This window comes from Hippocampus zosterae, chromosome 18 (assembly GCF_025434085.1).
Source record: "Hippocampus zosterae strain Florida chromosome 18, ASM2543408v3, whole genome shotgun sequence".
In the NCBI taxonomy this organism is placed as follows: Eukaryota; Metazoa; Chordata; class Actinopteri; order Syngnathiformes; family Syngnathidae; genus Hippocampus; species Hippocampus zosterae.
The window spans coordinates 11,959,057-11,979,867 of record NC_067468.1 but is presented as its reverse complement, the minus strand read 5'-3'; the positions used below and the strand labels follow the sequence as shown (position 1 = coordinate 11,979,867).

The following is a 20,811-nucleotide window of genomic DNA, read 5'->3' as shown; positions in this document are numbered from 1 at the left end:
CATACCCTTTCAACCCCTGGAAAGTGGGTCATGCAGGTCAATGATGGCAAAGACTGCAGGAGATAAATCGTCCACTGGTGGGCGCCATTACATCCCAAAAGCTTGTCGGCGACTACGAAAAATACTGTATACTGTATAGTTTGTTGCAAAAAAAAGCACATTTCATCAAGAGTAATTAAGTTAAGTTCTAAATGAATACATTTATTTTCATATTTAGTTTTATTATATTTTGTGGACCTTTCCGAGAGAACGTCGTTGAAACATAATTACCTCCTTTTTGACATATTTCTGATCTTTTTACATGGATGTTTCAGCTATTTTGCGTCCTTGGTTATATAATGTGCATGCATGTTTACAATGCATGTGTGAGGTTTCGTGCCGGAGCAATCAGCGGGCAGACAGCAAGACGGACGCGGCGCTCGACTGTTGACGGGAGGCGGAGGCGACTCGAGTCGGTGTGGGGCTTTGGTGCTCAGGACGGAACCGAGCGAAGGGGCCAGCGAGTGGCCAAAACCTTCTCTGCTTTGCCTCACACCGGCCCCGCGGAGAAAGAATTCTACCGCGCGTGGAGGAGACGATGAGTGGAAACATCTGGGCGCGGCACACTTCATCACTAGACGACAAGCTTCCACTCGGCCGAGCCGCTTTTGTATTTCCTCGTTGAGTCTCGTGTGGACATTTTGGATTTTATTTCTCGCTTCTCGTCTTCACGCAAATCAAGCAGTTGTGTTTGAGCCCTTTTTGCGTCCACTTTGTAAGCATCCCTTTTATGGTCAATTGTGACTTTAATAACTTTAAGACGGCTTTGTTGCCGATATGAGCCCACACGGTCACTTTCGAGTTGCCCTTTAAGTGCGGTTGTGGGGGGGGAAGACTAGCTGTTAGCCCCGTTAGCTGGAAACCATCCCAAGTACCGTCGAGCGATGCTGACTTTTTTGGCCGACCACATGCTGTCCTCTCTGCGTCAAATCGGACTGTAATTGTGTCTGGACATCAAGGGTGGACGTAGTGACACCAGCAAAGCATCGAGGTGGGTGTTTTTCACCTCATTTTTTATCGCCTTCGGTCGCCGGGGGCCCCCTCCGTGCGACATGCTAACGATGCGAGCCGTGCTAGCCGCGGCGGAGTAGTGGCAGCAGGCGACTCTGGTTCTGATGTTTTCTCACCACATGATTGAAACTCATTGTTGAAAAAAATGTTTACAGTGAATGTTTATTCGTGGTGTAATGTGTTGATATTTATGAGCTGGATGGTATTAAACGGTGTTAACAGCTGTTTTGGGTTTTAGGGAACCGATACAGGACAGGAGGATGGTCAATTTATAAGGCAAAATGTTAGTTCGATTTAGAATTATTTTAAATATTTGTGTTATTTGACGTTTTTAAGCTAGCCAAGGCTGGTGATTAGTATACCCAGCCTGCTGGTGCATCATTTTGTTCCTGCGATGGTGCTTGTTTTTATTCGTATTGCTCTTTTTCTTGTTCTTCGGGATTCCAGTATTTGTATTGATTATGCTTGTCCTTGATGGGTCTTGTTCTTTTTTGTCTTTTTGCTATTCTGGTTGTTGTTTGTTGTTCTTTTTATTCCTGTTCTTGTAATTCTCATTATTCTGGAGCTTTTTCTTCTTGTTCTAACTGGGTTCTCGTTGTTCTTCATCACAGATTGATTTGCAGTTTCATTTTCTGACCAGTACATTTATCAGGTTAGCGCTGGTCATTTAATCCATTTAAGATTAGGTGCAGCTTCTCCAACAATCTTTGACTCCCATGTTTGGGAATGAGAATGAAACTGAGCAGGAACACGGAAGAGCTTTTGCTTCACTGGAGGTCTGCTGCAAGAGTCTTTGTTTGTTTTGACAGCGTGACCCCCCCCACCCCCCAACCCTCAAATAAACACCGGTTGGTGTCTGGACACTGGAATCCAAAAACTTGACCTGGTTGAATTAACCCTTTATCAAAGGCGGGGGACACATGTCGCATCTCCACCCGGGAGAGGACGCCTCCCTCTGCTCTGTTTGCGATCCCATAATACTCATTGTCATACATCTTCCAACATTGTCAAATGTGTGAAAAGCACCCTTGTTTTCATTCAAAGCATTTGTGGCAGGCTTAGTTCCTGTCAGTGACATGTTGAGAGAAGTCAAGGGAGAAGCGAAATCAGTCCTAGCATAATAGCCCGCTGGCATGTTTCGCTTCATTTTTTTTCCCTTCCAAAAATAATACAAATAACATCCTCCAAAGTTTAAGAAGTGCATGCAAAATATATAAATAACACCCTTCAAAAAAACCTAACATAATAATTAGACGAAAACGACCGATGTCCTTTCAAATAAATAAAGAAAATGCAAACGGAAATCAAACACAAATATGACGCACACAAACTCCTGGTCACACAAAAATATGTGACAAGGATTTATGTCATAATTTTCTTGAAAACAAATATTTGGAAAAACAGCAAAAAAAATAGGTTAAAAAATTAAAATACAAAAATCTTTGATACAAATGATAAAAGGAATATTTAAAAAAAACTATCAGCAAATACAAAGCTGCTAAACATAGAATAGAAAAACATGAGAAAATTATGGTGGGATAATTTATACTTAAGAGGCACATCAAGCTGATAGATACTCTGGTTGATAAGCCTTATCTTAGTTTTTTTGTTGTTGGTTTTCATTTTTCATGATCCAAGGGGTTATGGACGATTATTTCTCAGCTCTCCGTACAAACAAAATGATCAGCAGACGATGGCCATTGAATAAATCATCCATCTGTGCACGTACTGTTTTCGTGTGACCCAGTTAGAACAGCACACCAGTCATTGTCACATTAAAAACAAACCAAAAAAAAAAAAATCTCATTCGAGCTAAATTAAAGTGTGACTTTTGTTTTTTGTTGCATTCACCGACTTCAAATTGACTTCAAAACTCCACACCTATACCATTTAAAAGTGTTTGCAGTATTTCTTTGCGTTCGGTGTCAGGTGACGAAGAGAAAAGTGGAACAGAAGCTGCTGATTGTTTGTGGCTGATTGGGGAGACGAGATGAATAAGTGAGAATGTTTCTCGCTCGCCGGCTTCTTTTGTCTCGGCCAGCCGAGGCCTTGCACTATTCTGCCATTGTGCGGCAATCTGCTTGCGGCCTCTTGTTTGCCCCCGCATCAGCTGGCGAGCCGAGACTCTGTCGGCCGTATTTTCCCCAGACAAACGTAGATATGTGCCTTTAGACGTCTCGTGAACATCTTGATTGAGTTGCGTATCTTGGGTTGAAGGCAATTGTTCACTTGTAAGAAATGTTATGCAGTACATCAGTAAATGCGGCAATAAATAAATACAATAATTTGTATGGATAGACTCGAGCTCACCCGTGACCCAAATAAGGACAAGTGTTGGTACATGACTCCCGATGGATAACATTCAAGTTGACCTACTGCCTAAAGCACACGGCTTGTTGCGAGCTGAGCTGCCACAGCGCTTCGAGTCTGAAGCATTTACACTTTCGCATCGTGCACTTTATACCAAATCTCCTATGCGACGAATCTCAATTTCAGTACATATCATGTAACACTTTTGTCTCTTTTGCAGTGTTGTCGCCGCTGTTGCTGTTCCCGCCATCCACTGGCCGCCCAAGCGCTTGAGTCCTAAATGACAAGGTATATCATTAATGCCCGCTGATTTTTTTTTTTTTTTTCATTGATTCATTTATCTCGCTCATCAACCATTAATGATAACCTGTAGTAACCTCTGCCCCTGAAAGGGTTAATATACTAGCGGCGCAGCACGACAGAACATTGTTGAGTACAGACCTTTACTCTTAGACCGCAGACCTGCCTAACCACCCTCCCGGGAGGTCACGTAGGTGGCAATGGTTACAAAATTACACACACACACACACACAGTAAGTTATTTGGTGGATCGACTTGGCCCCGATGCAAGCAGAGTGTAACATCAATATAACACAAAACAATGTCGTCTACCTGACTTTTGTAGTGTTCTATCAAAATGACCTAAATCGTCCACCGACAAGCGAATGGTTAAAACCTCACTAAAGTTAATTATTGCGCCTTCCGTCACGTGACGGAGTTGCAGTGAAATTCTTATGAAAGTAAACAACAGTGTCCGAGATGACTGGGCCGGGCCTCGCCTTGTTGGTCTTGACGCCACCTGACATCAGCCACCTGCTAAACCAGGTCTTGATACACCCGGGATCTGTTTTCAGCCCCCGGTGGTTGCAAATACAACCCCTGGCAAAAAAAAATTATATCGGTCTCTGTTCATCGGATTTATTTAGAGTTTTTTTTTTAAGGTTGTAGTAAAAAAAAAAAAAAAAAAGCAGATCGCAGACACGACACAAGACAATACAACAACCTGTTCCCTTTTGATAACGTTCGCATCTTAGCCGTACAAACTGTGCTTACGTCGTATTTCTCTTCTAAAGTAGAAATACGTTCAAATAAAACTTGATTGACGCTTGGCAGAAAGTAAACGCAGTTCACATGTATATTCGGTTCTTCTTTCAGTGTCCTTGCTGTTGCTTTAGCCATCCATGAGCATCCACGACGTAGCCGTTGTGTGTTCTGGGCTTCTTCGACATTCTTTGCTCGGCTGCGGCAACTTTTTCTTCTATTCTGTTAATTGTCTGCGACAGCTGGCCTCTTTGCTTGCGCTAATGCTGCGCAAATGAATCCCAGAGCTTCGTACTTAACGAAAGCTCATATTTAATTCACAACTTACAGGTTATTTATAAATGGCGGACCTGCCTGACCCGCTTGGGTCTTTTTTTCATGAATCCAGACGGGTGCTTTTTTTTTTGCTAATTCTCCTGCCATGTCTAGCTTGGGACGATAACACCAAAATATCGCCATTTTGGGTGTTGAGTTTCAAAGCCGGAAAATTCCAGCCATTGGAGAAAGATTTCCGGTTTCCAAGTGGTCATTTTTGAAGATGACACAAAATGGCGCCGGTTTTTGATAAGCACGCAAAATGACAAAACTGACACAGGTGTTCGGTGGCGAACCACAACTAAATCAATTTTTTTGGTGCCTGTCGTGTATATTGCAGCTTTTGAATTTGGTCTTGTAACTCGTGCTTCTTTTGAAGCAGCCGGCCAGCTGTCGGAGCCTGAGATGCGCCGACATGACGCGACGTTCTATACAAACACGCGGACCTGCTCATCTTGTCGTCCCTGTTTGCTCAACGCGGGCGAAAAAATGAGCAGCGGATTTAAAGCCTGTGTTGACAGACACCAAATATTTAAGCTAGCACAGCGTCGCTGCCGTTGCAGAGTTCATGTCAGCCATCATGTGGGCAGGAAGTGGCTTTGCAGGAAGTTCATCAAAATCTCTTCGGGGTTGCGAGTGGAATCGAGGTGTTCAGAAATGCGTCGCTCGTTTTTTGAAGTTTTAGGTTTCATATCATGTAATCGATGAATGAGTTAGCATGGTTCAGTGAGACGGAACCGTCCTTTCAGAATTGTTTTTTTTCAGGGCTTTAAATAAAGCCTATGCTGTCATTTTTATTATTATTTTTTTTAATCCTTGGTTGTATTTTGACAAAAGCACCTGACGGACATGTTAAGACACCTGTGAACTTTAGATTTAAAAAAAAAACAACAACAAAGAAAGCTGCGTCATGAACAATGCAACATTTCTTCATGTCGGAATGGGGGAATAAAACAATGCATTCATCTCTGGGGGAGAAAAGCCCGAGAAGAACTTCTAACTCTTTGAAAATGTAATTGCGCTGGGAATCCACGTAACCTCGACGTCGGTGAGCGCCTTGGCAAATGAAGCGCAAGAAAAAAAAAAGACGCTGTCCTCCTGCCTCTGGCCCATCTGCATCGTAAAGCTAATGCCAAGGAATTATTCATCAGTGAAATTCGGATCTCCCATTTCTGAGGGAAGAGGAATGTACACTCGCACACACACACACACACACACACACACACACACACACACAATGGGAAATGGGTCTTACGGTGCACTTTCTCACACCGTAAAAGCTCACGATATGGATGCCGTGTGTGTGTGTGTGCGCGGGCAGGTTCTATGCTAGCTGATCTCCGTGTGTCGATGCCACTGGGTCCTCGTCCGCAGATCAAATTACTCACCCTCATTTGAGGGGCCAATCGTTGAGAAAACAATGTGGCTTTTTGTTTGCCGCCGTTACGCGAGACCACCGAGTGCTCCGAGGCCTGCTGAGAAGCACAGTGAAAACTGGAGCTTCCCGCTCAAGTGTTGCCGTCTTGCGACGCTACGAGGCAAACTGCTATTTATTGTAAAGTAAATTAAGTTCACTGCCACCACACAGGCCTGGTGTCTCAAAGTTTTGCTGGCATGTCAACCCCCCCCCCCCCCCCGCCCCCCCTAAAAATTCTTGCATCTCTCCCGCTTTCTCTGCTCACTTTGTTGTTGTTTTTTTATATGTTAGCTTAGAAACGTTTAGCATGTTAGCATTTTATCAAAATAGTTAGCCCCCCCCCCCATAAACTCTCGGACCCTGAGTTTGGAGCCGCAGTGCATGGCTGAGCTGCCCCCCCCCTCCTACCCCTCCAGGAGAGAGAATTTAATCGCTCCTCTGACATGCCATGATTGACAGCAGACATCAGTCCGAAGCTTCTTTGGAGGCTGTTGGTATTTTGCTCAGAGCCAAGTACATGTCAGCGGCGGGCGTGCAGCTTGCGTTATTAATAACGAGCGGCGCTCGTCTGCCGAGTGTGACGATGTGATTAGCGCGCGGGGTGGCCTTTGCTTTCCTCAAAGCAGCTTTTCATCCAGATTGTTACGGGCTTTCCCGAGCATCGCCTGCCCCCGACTGAAACACATTTTGACGGAGATTACAGACGGTACCAGACGGGAAATAAACGCTGCCAGACGGTCCTCCTTCCCATGATGCAACGCGAACAACTATTTGAGTAGCTCAGCTGACCTACTCAACAAACACCGCCGAAGCGACTGTCTGATGTTTGCTGTCAATCATGCCGGCGGAGTAATTATCCCACCTGGACAATGGAATCAACTCTGCGCACGCTGCGGTTACAACATCGATGGGGGAGGGTTTACACGGGATGCCATATTACAAAAATATTTTAATATTTTATAAAATAGTTCATTTTTTTGGGGGGGGGGGTGTGGAAATGCCAATTCTTACATTTGACAGAGAGAGAGTTGGGGCACGTTGACTTAGCCCAACTGACAATCAAATGCCATTCCATTGAACTTTTCCAAGTCTTAGGTCTGACTTTTCTGCCTTTTTGGGGGGGGGGGGTGGAATGTGGCAACAGTTCTATGGCAACAGCCTTGACCCAGAAGGCGCTCTGACCAGAAAAATAAAGCGGGAATGTCATTTTCATTCACTGCTATGTAGGGGAAGCCACAGGGCTCGCTGCCAGGCCTCGGGACTTGCCGCCAGGAACGCGGCACTCATGGCCACCATTCACAATCCCTGCACGGGTTTTGTAATAAGTAGACCAAAGGGAGAAAGTCGTGAAGTTATGATGTAAAAACAGATCAATTTTCCATATAGTGTGCGTGCGTGTGTTTGTCAACCTTTTATAGGAAGTTCCTCACCAGCCACGCTGACCTTTCCATAGCCACACACTTTCGTCCAACAGACAAATGACTCAAATCGACGTTTTTATACCGGCAAAGCGACTTGTTAGTGAGGCTCTTATCATCGATAAGAAGGCGCCGTGCTTGTTTGCCAACATTCTCCACATGCTGAAAGCAACAAAGTGTCTCTTGTTGGACTGCATTCCCGTGCCAAACCTGCATAACATTTGACATCATGCAAGAAGCCGCCGCAATTTTTTTGGGAGCCTCGGTTGGTTTTATTCATTGACCGATTGACAATACCGGTTGTGTACTAACAAGGTCAACATTGGCCACAAGTGACGTGTCAAATTGAAGGCCATCATGAAGGCCGTCTGGATTTCTCGTTGTTTTGGATATATCGTATAATGAAAATCGGTACTAAAATATTGAGCAAAACCGATGCATTATTTGGAAAAGTAAGATCGAAAAAAAATGTCATGATCAACAATTTCATCCCTAATCATGCTAATCTATTAATCCCCCCCCCCCCCACACACACACACACACACAGTGCCTGAGGATGTCAAAGCGCAGCTTCTTCGTTCGCCTGGTGCCATGCCGCTGCTTGCGGGGTGAGGAGGAGGTGGTGACATCTTTGGACTACTCCCACTGCAGCCTGGAGACGGTCCCCAAGGAGATCTTCAGCTTTGAGAAGACGCTGCAGGAGCTCTTTCTGGATGCCAACCAGATTGAAGATCTGCCCAAAGTGAGCCAGACCTACTTTTTAGTTTGACACTTAAAGTCCAGTCAGTAAAATTTATCTTTGTGCCACTAGCAACTATTCAACTGCCAGCTGCTCCAGCGACTGAGCATGCCTGACAATGACGTCACGGTGCTGCCGCCGGGCGTCGCCAACCTTGTCAACCTCAGGGAGCTCGACGTCAGCAAAAACAGTAAGTCCGGGAATTTGCTTCCAGTAGGAGGCCCATGTTGAATCCAGCACGCACAAATAAGTAATGTGAAGTACTTCCCCTTCTCGTGTTAGCTCTATGAACTCATTCACTCCCAAAGACGTTTTTAAACGTCTTTTCAGCCTTGGTCTAGAATTGGCTGGTACTGAATGCGTTAAACTAATGGAAGGTTGTGACTTAATCGTGTGCTTTGTAGTCATTTTCGCTGACGAGCGCTAACGGTATCAAGAAAATAGAGGTGTGCTGTTGTCAATGTACACGCATCTATTTAAATTTGCGCAGGTATCCAGGAGTTTCCAGAGACCATCAAGAACTGCAAGGTGCTCACTATCGTGGAGGCCAGCGTCAATCCCATCTCCAAGTGTGTATGAAAAAATCGTCCCCGCAACGATGTGGCTATGCTCGTGTGACTCATCATCCTCTTTGATATGCTTGCGTGTTGTCAGGCTCCCCGATGGCTTCACCCAGCTCATGAGCCTGAGCCAGCTCTACCTGAACGACGCCTTCCTGGAGTTCCTACCAGCCAGTTTTGGCAGGTCTGAAACATGAAGTTGACGCTCCTAATTTGCTTTTCGCGGGCCACAAAGTCACGGTGTCACGTCCAGTCAGATTGTTGTGAAGCCATCCATTTTGTGGATAAACTGGTTTTTTCAGTGTTGCCTGTTTGTCGTTCACGTGCGTGACGCACGGACGTGTTATGATGACGCACCGTTCGTCAAAACATACAGCGAGTTCCACTGAGTATTTGTGTGATGACAATGATGATATTTGCATTGTTGTTGTGGCTGCAGGCTGACAAAGTTGCAGATTCTGGAGCTGAGAGAGAACCAGCTGAAGATGTTGCCAAAGTAAGAGGAGAACAACCCCCCCTCCTCCCCCTCCTCTTTCCTGCACTATTCAATCCTACCGTGTTACATAAACTCCCCCCCACCCCCCACTTTTCTTCCCTGCATGCTTGCTGCGACAGGTTTTGTCATCTTTTTACCATAAAGGCGAGATGAGGGTTGGACAGACATGGAACGCTCCAGGTGCTTTTTCGGGGAAACCTGGAACACTGCAAAATTGATTCGGCTCATGTTGTAGGTTCCTTAGCTGGAAATAAACTCACTTAAAAAAAAAAGTCACTAGAACAGTCAGAACAGACTCTAAATTGGCATCTCAAACTGTGTTTATAAACTTGATTGTGCTTTTGTCAATTACTGTAGCCGATCCATGCATGTGGTGCATGCAGCAAACATGATACCGCCCCGCCGTGTATGAAGAGGTTGTTTCACCGATCCGAAGCTCGTGCAAATCTGACTTTTGGTTTTGACGTCATACTGTTTTTGTGTAGTCTGTCACTTGAAAACGGCGGGTCTTTGACCGCCAAGCTTCAAAGCGGAAAAAGGCGGTATGCGCCCGGTATTACATTGTAATGCCGCTATCTGGCAAAATTCAGAAGAGCTTGCTCAAAGGCAGATTTTGGTGGAAATAGGCAGCTGACCAAAGATTGACTTGGTTGTTTCATTTGACACTCGATGGGTAGGAAACTTGCATCCTCCCGTTGCCTTCCATTTTGTATCCACTCCCGCATGTTTACGTGACAGACACCAGAGCCATTACAAGGCCGATCGACCTTACAAAGTGAGGCAGCGACCATCATGAGGGTTGCCCCGGGTGACCCACAGGCATCTCTGGAGATGTCAACAAATGTTTCCATAGACAAAGAAAGCCTTTTTTAAGGACTCGCTCTCACACAGCGGGGACCCGCTGCCTTTTAGGAGTCACAAGCCGCACCGATCATTCCGGATAATTCTGCACGGCTCATTGTAAGCACAAAACACCGCTTGGTTGACGGCTACGTCGCCTTCCAATGAGTGTCTGTTACATTTTAGCAATGAATAAGGTTTTTACCGCACTAAGTATTTCTTTTTTTTAAAGTGCCAATCTGCTCTATGTTGAGTGTCAGTTTTCACAGCGGGTGCTCCAGATTGTTGCGAAGTGCACTTAGAAGGTTGTCAGCGGCGACGTTTTGCACGTCTCATTTCTCACTTTATGAGGAGCCCCCGAGATCTAAACAGAGACCTCGGCGGGCTTCTGCTTTGCGTCGACATGATGGCTAGCCAAAAACAATGCCACCTAGACCTGCTTGAAGGACCGGGCCCGCGTTGCTTCTAATATCTGACCCCCCCCCGCTCGGCACTGACACATTTTATGACCCTAAAGGCGTTGTGACTGTGCGTGTTTGTCCGCAGGAGCATGCACAAGCTCACACAGCTGGAAAGATTGGACCTGGGCAGCAACGAGTTCACCGAAGTGGTGAGCGTCCCTGTGGCATTGACACGGCTGTTACCAAAGCTCCACTTGGCACACGGAACTTTTCTCCAACCACACGTACACTTTTTAACCTCTTTTTCTCACCGTGCCGTCTGCAGCCTGAGGTACTGGAGCAGCTGAGTGGAATCAAAGAGCTCTGGATGGACGGAAACCGGCTGACGTCGTTGCCAGGGGTACTGACTTGAACGATTAGAAAGTGGCATCGCCGACTACTGATCTGCAATACATATCGCACACAACATTTCCAGTTTTTTTGTGCACTCGGAATACTTGACTCATTCAGTACCAGCCAATTCTAGACCAAGTCTGAAAAGACGTTTAAGAACGTCTTTGGGAGTGAATGAGTTTTAAGTACAGTTTTCATATTTTCCAAAGCAGCGGCCCTTTGCTTACAGCTCGAGCTGCAACAATCAGTAGTTGAAAACATTGAGAGGTCAATTGACAACTACTTAGATCATGGATTTATTGTTTTGAACCTGTTTAGGTTATGATTGATTTATGATTTCAGCCTCTCAAGAATAAATATTCAGGGATGAGTATTTTTTTGAAGCGGGACTTCATCAAATTTTGAAAGCGCCCAATTTAGACAAAGTGAACATTCCGACAATCAACAAGCCATCTTTCACTGTTGTTGTTGTTTTTTTTACAGTTTGTTGCTCAGTGAAACTCGCGCTGCTTAACTTTGACATCTGCTCGATCGTTATCAGTTTGTTCTTTTGGCCCAGAATGCAAGCAACGCAACTCTTTGTCTGGATCCGCATCCTTAACGCTGGTTTTGTCTGTACTTGTTGTCAGATGCTGGGCACGCTCAAGCAACTGCTCTACCTAGACATGTCCAAGAACAACCTGGAGATGGTGGACGAGCACATCTGCGGCTGCGAGAGTCTGCAAGACCTGCTGCTGTCCAACAATGCCCTCACGCAGCTGCCGTGCTCTATCGGTAACGCTTTTTCCAATAGGACAGACTCGCGTGTAAAAAATAAAAAATACATTTGAATTTTGGGGCATTTTGAGTTAATTCATTTACCAGAAGACTAATAATGAACAGTTCCAAAGATGAATCATAAAATAAAAACTAGGCAACAGATGAGATGTCAGTTCAAAGTTTGTATTTCGTTTGCTATCCCGCTCTGGAACAGGAACACAATACCATCACACAAGTGGGGATTTATTTATTTGCGGTAGAGCAAGTGTATTGATGACACTTTTTCCGTAATCCAATGTGATGGAAGTTTCTTGTCGCTAAGCACCCTGATCTGTTGTTTTGGAACACACTCTATGATTCTCAGGCTCGTTGAAGAAACTGACAGCTTTGAAGGTGGATGAGAACCAACTGATGGAGCTTCCCGACTCCATTGGAGGGTGAGGATCAACCTCTTAATCCTTCACTTTCTTCCTAACAAGTAATTATCTCCCGAGTTAAGAGTAGGTCTGGCGCATATTGCGAAGATGGTTGATTTTAATCCCGTGCGAGGATAGAAAGTTGCATTGTGTTGATTGTTTGTGCAAGCGCATGTTGTTGTTGGATTGATGACCCCCCCACCCCACCCCTGCCCCCTTCCCCGGTGTCAGGGATTGAAAGATGAGTCCATATGTTAGCAATTAGATGAGTAGTCGGCGCCCAGAAATCGACTGAACGATGTTTTTTTTTTTTTTAATCCCGCCCGTAAGGCTGAGCTCTCTGGACGAGCTCGACTGCAGCTTCAACGAGATCGAAGCCTTGCCGCCATCCATCGGCCAGTGCGCGGCCATGCGCACCTTTGCTGCCGATCACAACTTTCTGAGCCGGCTCCCCCCCGAGGCGAGTGCGCCTCGGTCGTCCCTTCGCTCTCGTCGGCGTTGCCTATCTAAACATCTGTCGCTGCGTTTTTCCATGACAGATGGGCAACTGGAAGAATGCCACTGTCCTGTTCCTGCATTCCAACAAGCTGGAGTCGCTGCCGGAGGAGATGGGCGACATGCAGAAGCTTAAGGTCATCAATCTGAGCAACAACAAGTGAGTGTAGTGCCAAACGTGTGTGTGTGTGTGTTCTCGGAAGCAGACACTTAATGACGACACCAAAGATCCCTTCATTAGCCCGCAATCCTCTGGAACCTGATATGCTCTTTGACCCCTCCCCCTTGTCATTACACAACCTCTAGAATGTGTACTGTTTGCATTCACAAGCCCCTCCACCTCCACATCCAGTAAACCTTCACGCTCGACTAACCCTTAAAGTGTTCCGAAAGGCCATTCCACTTATTTCTTTGCGTGACTGAGCGTTTTTGATCCTCTTCAGGCTGAAGAACCTCCCGTACAGTTTCACGAAACTCAGCCAAATGACCGCCATGTGGCTGTCTGAAAATCAGGTAACGACCCCCAGGATATCACCGCGAATTCAAGACCATTCTTTTTGAGACTCGTTGAGAGCGTGATCGTCTTTCCCCGGTCATTCTCTTGCAGTCCAAACCGCTGATCCCGCTGCAGAAGGAAGTGGAGCCCGAGACCCAAAAAACCGTACTGACCAACTACATGTTCCCGCAGCAGACCAGAACCGAGGACTGTGAGTGCAGAGCCTTGGGTTGACCTGAATGCATGTTTAATAGGTGCTAGCCAACTCCTGGCATCATGTGACGCAAACCGACCTCCTCTTGGGAGTAACCGTAACTGTCACACACTTGACCTCATAAAATGATCATCCACGTGAAGAAATCACTAGAAATGAATGAACAAGTTGTGCTTTGGGTGAAATGTTGCAATTTTCAGACGTCTCTGTTGTCCTTGCGCCCCCTTGTGGTTAAAATTGCTTTAAGCTGCAGATACCCCGAGAGGACAGCAAGCAGCACAATATTGACTCCGAATCTTTAGAATATGCTTCAGTTGTAAAGATTGCATTAAATTCACACTTACCAGGCAGTAAAATGAAAATAGGAAGAGATTTAATCATATTTCAAATGAAACACCTGCTGTAAATTCTCCAACAACTGAAAAAAAAGGATTGCCACAGAACGTATTGAACGCAAAAGTCACCTTGTCAAATGAATATTGATCCTTTTTGTGAGCGATCGCTCACCTTCTCCCGCTTGCCTTCCAGACATTCCCAACTCCGACTCGGAAAGCTTCAATCCGGCCTTGTGGGAGGAACAGCGCAAGCACCGAGCTCAAGTGGCCTTTGAGTGCGACGAAGACAAAGACGAGAGGGAAGCGCCCCCGAGGGTACCTTGCGTCCTTCCCAAGAACCCCCTTCTCCCGGTCCTCCCGTCTCATGAACGTGTCTCCCCTGCGCCAGGAGGGCAACCTGAAGCGTTATCCCACGCCGTATCCCGACGAGCTGAAGAACATGGTGAAGACGGCCCGGTCAGTGGCGCACTGGCTCAAGGAGGACGAGTCGAGCGAAGAGTCGGGGAGAGGCCCGAAGCCCCCCGCGGAGAGGAGCCACGTTGGCGTGCAGGACGTGGGAGTCAAGGTCTTGTGAATTGCAGCTTTTGTCTCGCGTCCGCCGCATAAGTCGTTCAGAAGACAAAAGTTTGCATTTTCGTCGTTGTGTTTTCTCTGTTGTTAAAGTTAACAAATGTCGCATTATTCGATAGCCACTTTGCACTGTTAGCAAAATGCTACCGGGAAATGTTTTGAAACCGACTCAACTATATCTATACGAGCTATTAAAAAAAAAAAGCACGATTCCATATGTTAACATTCATAATTTTGCCGCAGGTAATCGAAGCTCCGCGCCCTAACGGCCCGGCGTCAGACTTGGAGGCCAACGCTTGCAACACCACCTTCACCATTCCAAACATTCCAGAGGCAGTATCTAGGGACACCGAATCTGAGTCTTTCAGTTCCCAACAGGCCCCTCTCAAGTCATCCGAGAGCTCCACCATAAACCACGAGGACACGCTGGAGGTAAGTGCACCAAGGGCGTAAAGTCAAACGTACACATGTGCAAAGTTTATCCACTCGAGAACAGATACAAACAAATGGGAAGAAGAGGGGGGCCTCTTCAACTTGTGTTTATGAGACGTAACTTTTATTGCGGGCTGCGAGTGGGGCCCCTCTCAGGGCCAGACTCCCGGGACACCCCTGAAAGCTTTTTTTTTTTTTTTTTTTTTTCCCCCCCTTCCGTCCAGGACTCTGAGGAACTGTCTGACGAAGAGGAGGAGATGAAGATTGCCGAGATGAGGCCGCCTCTCATCGAGATCTCCATTAACCAGCCCAAAGTGGTGTCGCTGAGTAAAGACAAAAAAGGTGCATTTTAGTTTCGCAAACATTTTGGGGCCAGGGCACCCTGGAGGAAGACATTTATGTCGCAAAAGCGGTGACGCTCAGGTAGGGGGGGAGCGATTGGTTTTGCTGTTCATTTTTATTTTGACCTCCTGTGAAATCTATTTTAATCGAAGCATTGTTTCAACGTATTATGTACGTTTAAATCTATGGATTGTTATGATGATGGGACTTTGAGAGCTGAGGTTTTTTTTTTTAGGTGATACTTATTGTAAAACATTTCGAAACGGAAACATTGGTTCAGTGTGTACATTGTTTTATTGACATATTGCAAATGATTTTGAGCATTTCTGCATTCTGGCTTGCGGATGCTCAGACCGCATTTTGAGAATGATCAAGCGAAAGAAAAGGCGGGATGAGTAACGGCGTGTGGTTTTGAACGTACAGACGACAGCAAGGACGTTGACTCGCTGCTTGACGACACGGTGGCCAACAGCAACCAGAACAATAGCAACTGCTCGTCGCCGTCGCGCATGTCGGACTCTGTGTCACTGACCACAGACAGCAGCCAAGACAACTCCCTGTGCACCCCCGAGAGGGAAGCCAAAATGCCCTTCCTCCCCAAAAGCAGGTCTGCAACACGCCGAGCGTTCTTTTGAAAGCTCACAATGTTCCATTGCTGATTTCGGGCGCCGTCTTCATTCCAGGCACGAGGATGAGAACATGAACCCCTCCAAAGAAACCAGCGAGCTGCTCCGCAATGGCAATGGCTCGGAAACGTCCCTCCCGGCACTCCTGAGGGCCCAGCGCGGTGCCACCGAGCCGGCGGGCGACTACGACCTGACAATGGAAGCCCGACTGGCCTTCATTGAGAAGGGACTCAATAACGGCCTGGGAGACGGCTACACCAAGTGGGACCAGATCAACATGAACGTTTCGCACCCGCCTACAGACAACACGCTGGAGCCTCATAATGCTTTAGCGAGACAAGAGGAGGTGGACGGCGAACGAGATTTTGACAACCGCCATTTCCAGAACGGAAACCGGCAGGTTAGTGATGGGTCCTCGGCCGGCGGCGAGATGTCTCGCAGCACGGAGGAAATGTCCCCCGAGAGGAGGTGCCAACCTTCTCAGGTTAGCAAGTCTCAGAGCGTCGGCAACATGGAAGAGGGTGGCATGAAAACGTACTCGTTTGACGATGACGGCACAGCAGAGAGCAGGATGGCGGCCGGCGGCGGCCCCGCTCCAGCGTCCGCGGCTCAAGGCCAGAGTATCGTCAGGAGCAAGTCCGCCTCCTTGCTCAACGATCACACCCTTCAAGTCTACCCATGCCCGGACCCGCTAATTCCCTCCATCCCTCCCAGCAGCACCGGCAGGTACCCAGCGCCCCCCAGCGGTGCCGTCGGCACTTCGCCGCCTCAGTACAACGTCCAGTACTCGAGTAAAGATGGCACGTGGGCCCAGAGGACACCCGTGCCACCAGAGCGCCAAGGCTACCTCGCCACTGCGGCCCATCCGCTCGCCAACACCAACTACTCGAATCGGAATCAGGCACCGCCCTACCCGCTGCAGCCCCAGCAAAGGGGCCTCGCTGCGGGATCCAAACTTCCAGGGGACATGTGGGCCAACGAGAGGCTCCACTCTAGCGGCAACCAGCCCAGTGGAGGCACTCTCCAGCGGCAGAGCAGCACCGCCTCCGTAGGCGAGCCTCGCCGCCTGCAGTTGCCCGAGGGCGACTACCTGACCTACCGGGACATTCACACCCTCGCCAGGGGACCGCTGGCCATGAGTCAGGCAGCGCAGCGGCCCATATCCACCCGCACGTACAGCATTGACGTAGCCGCTCCAATCAGGCCGCCCGGCGTCCGGTCACAACCGCACGAGCTCCCGGAGAGGACCATGTCGGTCAGCGACTTTCACTATCCTCACAGCAGCCCCAGTAAGAGACCTAACGTCAGGGTGAAGTCGGAGCACTCGCTCCTGGACGGGCCCGGCGGCCTTGTGTCGGGGACACCGGGAAGGGTGCCGGCCGACTGGAGGGACCAAGTGATGCGGCACATTGAGGCAAAAAAGATGGAAAAGGTAAAAAAAAAATTAAAAAAAAGATTAAAAACTGAACTACACTTACAACCATCTAAAAGCTCCACCTGTTACTTTTTTAAGATAGTATTTGAAGTGAGGGATTTATTTACCGCTGCATTTTGTTTTTTGAGGCACGAGAAAGATTCCTCTCTTTAGCCATGCTTTGTTCTTTCTTGCATGTTTTTGTGCATGTCTTTGGGTGCGTTACATGGCCGCCGCCGACGTCGTGGGGTGGCGCCGCCGTTCAGAACGCGCTGTCCCGTTCCTTTAATTCTTATAACGCTCCGCTCGGCTGCTCGCCGCACCGCAGCTGCTGCTACGGCAGCTGTAGAGACGTATTCAGGCCCTACGCCGCCTTCAGCGTGAGTACCATCCCGGCGGCCATTGCCGCGCCGCAAGCCTTACCCCCCCCCCCGTCCCCGTCCGTGTCTCCTCTCCCGCTTCGCTCCGCAATCATCTGACGCTTGTAGGCGTGTAAGTGAGAGTATGTTGGAGTTGTTCACCGGCGCATGCCTTCGAGGCGGGGAGTGAGTGGAGTGCTTAACTCAAGTGATGATATCACTTGCTGGATTATTATTAGTATCTTGCTTAACGTCGATAGTTTACGACTTGAAACTTTTTCACCCGTCTGGTATAGAGGCAATAGAACGTTAATCAACGGCAAAATAACAACAATAGGCCCCACGGAGCTCGCATTCATGTTCAAATGAATGATTTATTACGCATGGGTGATGATGTCATCAGCGTCTCGCCATCTTGTGACATCATCATGATTGTCTTTTAAATTCCCTCTGCTGCTTGCTTGGTCGTCCACTTGCCCCTTTTGCGTTTTGGCCTGACAAGTGACTTTGAGGGCTTGCGGTAAGGTAAGTGTCGCTTGAATCAGTAGAGGAGAGATTGATATTCTGTAATGGTATTCTAATAATGCAGCTGCATTTCCACCTCAACTTCCAGGTTCTTGGTCCCTCGTAGTTTTGAAAGTTTAAAGATTATTTTTTGGATAAATTCAACAATGCAGATAACATCCCTCAGGATGTCGGCCCTCTCTTAAGTTCTCCAAAGATTCCTGTGGTGGAAATGCATTTACATGTAGTGTGCAGAATACATGTAGCTCAGCTTGTGAGTAGAATTCAGACGCTCAGCATGTAGATAGAAAAAAGACGCTCCCTTCAAATAACTTTTCACTCATCCATTCCATATTGTCTGTTGTCATTGCGTTTAATATACGAGTTATGTGAATAATCATTTCGGTCTCTCGTAGGACGACGTGTTTGGTCCACCTGGGCAGCAGAGCTACACCATGGACTTCCGCAGAAAAGTAGGTAGACGTCTCCCGCATCCTCTTTATGAGGTTGTTTTTTTTTTTTGCCCGTGTCTGATTTTGTGGTAGACATGGTCGTCAATCTACGATATCAGTCATTACCACTTCCTTCCTGCATGTTATGACCGCTGTGCCCTCGGTGACGAGAAGCTTTGACTTTGACGTTGGCGTGTGTTTTGTTGTGCCAGGTGCCTCTGATGAACGGTCAGGTGGTCTCGTCGGCTCGTCCTCACGTGAGTCAGACGTCCATGGCCCGCCATCCCTCCAGAGAGCAGCTTATCGATTACTTGATGCTCAAAGTCTCTCAGCAGGCCCCGCGGCCGCCGCACGAGGTCAGTTTGGACGTTACAATCGACCAGCTGTTTAATGAACACCTGCCGTGAATATTCTGAATACATTTTTTTTTAAAAATACAAATCAACATTTGCATTGCGTTTCAGATCCATGTGAAGGTGGAGAAAAATCCAGAACTTGGTTTCAGTATATCTGGAGGAGTGGGAGGTCGTGGAAACCCCTTTCGTCCAGATGACAATGTAAAGTTTCTCCCTGTACAGAATGTGTGTGCATTAAATCCCGAGAAATTGTGAAAATAATAAACAAACAACGGCAGAAGATCAAATTATATCTGTATACAATGTTTAAGTAGAATAATATTATTGAGCTGATCCCTGCTTTCAGGGCATCTTTGTGACCAGGGTCCAGCCCGAAGGTCCTGCATCCAAGATTCTTCAGCCTGGTGATAAAATTATCCAAGTATGTCACCATTTCACAATGACATGTTTCAGTTGCCTCGTTAAGGGGTGTTGATTGTGTTTTTTTTGTTGTTGTTGTTGTTTTGCCAGGCGAATGGCTACAGCTTTGTGAACATCGACCATGGAAACGCCGTTTCCCTCCTCAAGACCTTCCCCAGCACTGTGGATCTGACAATCGTGAGAGACGTCCAAGCGTAAATGGCAACGGGGGCGGGTGGGGTGGAAGCGGGAGAGTTATTTTTGTACACAAGAAACTTTGAATGTAAGCGTGTTGACGCAGTGGTCGAGAGGACTGCCACTGTGTTTTGCCCCCCCAACCCCATAAAGAAAAAAAAGGCTGCCGAAGACTTGAGCTGCCCTTCTGTCCGTGACCACTAGGGAGCAGGCTGTTGCCCCCATTTCCCTTTTTTTATTTTTTACGGGGAACATGTTGAAGCAGCAATAGAGCCGTATGACATTACAATGTTACATGCTTGGAGAGTGGACGTGAAATTCAGACACGCAGCCTAGCTCAGCGTGTTATTCCATGTGACCAACGCAAGGATGGTAGTCGGAGTTTTCCAGTCAAAGCGGGTCCACATTTAATCCTTTTTTTGCCTTTATTTTTAAAGTTTGTTCGCACATTCATTTGGGAGAGCGCCACTTTTGCCTTTTTTTTTTGGGACCATTCCCGTTGATTTGACTCATGCGAAGAGAAAAGCAAGTGCCACAAGAAGACCTTGAACTGTTTCAACAAGCAATATTCACACTTTCCAGCAATAACGCCTTTTTTTTCCACCTTTAGATTTTTTTTAAACCCCTTTTAGTAACACCACCAATGATTTTACATGATTTTATAAATGGACAAGAGAGTTTTGTAATGAAATAGCACATGAAATCTATATATAAGTATAAAATAGTGTTGAGAAGAAGAGTCTCTGCGTTTTGTGTAAATGTGTCACTTTTATCAATTAGTTGTAGTTGAGGGCGGGCCGGCAAACGACGAAAGGATGAGCATGTTTAACATCTTGTGCTTGTTTGAAACTGTGTCGTTTATATACATGTCAAACTGTTGTCTTTTTGTAGACAATTTTGGGAAACTATTGATCGTCGTCCACGTGGATCTGTTTGGGATGCTCGCGTCTTATTTATTTTTAGCAGGCCAATTCTGTGTTTTATTATTTTTTTCAATGTTAGTAATCAAAAAGTGTAAATATGTACGCACACAGCTGAATTTGGTTTTTTTCCAATTGTACAACCAGCAATAACAAGTTCCAACAGAGAGAGATGGCACCTGTGTTCACCTGTAGCTAGTATATTTCTATTGACCACAGACGTGCATCCACGTGGCATTCCAGATTTTGTACATAATGAATCGTATCTGGCCTAACACCTGTGGAAAATTAAAGAATGCTCTTTCACACTGTGCATAATTGGTTTGGTCATTTTCATTGAAACGTTTGTTTTCCAGGTGCGGGGTGTCCCCGCCTACTGCCCGAGGTCAGCTGGTAGAGGCTCCGCGAGATAATACGAAGAATGTTTCAGGAAGGAGACTTACATGGCCATTATATTGCTTTATTTTCAAATTTCAAGTGGTTTACAATAACATTACATGTAGTTTGTAGTAATGAAACTCATTTTTGATTAACACTACTGTGACTG

The 20,811-nt window shown here is 46.8% G+C and overlaps 1 protein-coding gene across 2 annotated transcripts; it reads left to right on the top strand.

Annotated features, from left to right (window-relative positions):
- The first annotated feature begins 339 nt into the window (after nucleotides 1-339).
- Nucleotides 340-20,582, top strand: erbin (erbb2 interacting protein). Of its 2 annotated transcripts, XM_052051412.1 has the most exons (27): nucleotides 340-1,030; nucleotides 3,581-3,648; nucleotides 8,099-8,293; nucleotides 8,363-8,480; nucleotides 8,781-8,859; nucleotides 8,945-9,034; nucleotides 9,290-9,346; nucleotides 10,733-10,796; nucleotides 10,913-10,987; nucleotides 11,610-11,754; nucleotides 12,104-12,176; nucleotides 12,486-12,615; nucleotides 12,695-12,810; nucleotides 13,094-13,163; nucleotides 13,258-13,357; nucleotides 13,889-14,010; nucleotides 14,084-14,260; nucleotides 14,509-14,697; nucleotides 14,922-15,039; nucleotides 15,463-15,646; nucleotides 15,723-17,097; nucleotides 17,346-17,459; nucleotides 18,359-18,415; nucleotides 18,607-18,750; nucleotides 18,859-18,951; nucleotides 19,097-19,171; nucleotides 19,261-20,582. In XM_052051412.1, exons 3-27 carry the CDS (start codon nucleotides 8,108-8,110, stop codon nucleotides 19,366-19,368), a joined length of 4,059 nt encoding a protein of 1,352 aa, XP_051907372.1. In that variant the 5' UTR covers nucleotides 340-1,030; nucleotides 3,581-3,648; nucleotides 8,099-8,107; the 3' UTR covers nucleotides 19,369-20,582. The 2 variants fall into 2 exon arrangements, with proteins under 2 accessions (XP_051907372.1, XP_051907374.1); XM_052051414.1 differs by lacking the exon at nucleotides 17,346-17,459.
- The last annotated feature ends 229 nt before the right edge of the window (nucleotides 20,583-20,811 follow it).

Coding starts and splice junctions, on each gene's coding strand:
- erbin (XM_052051412.1), top strand. CDS start 8,108: ATGTCAAAGCGCAGCTTCTTCGTTCGCCTGGTGCCATGCCGCTGCTTG. Junction 18,416..18,606: donor CCATGGACTTCCGCAGAAAA/GTAGGTAGACGT, acceptor TTGTTGTGCCAG/GTGCCTCTGATGAACGGTCA. Junction 18,751..18,858: donor CCCCGCGGCCGCCGCACGAG/GTCAGTTTGGAC, acceptor ATTGCGTTTCAG/ATCCATGTGAAGGTGGAGAA.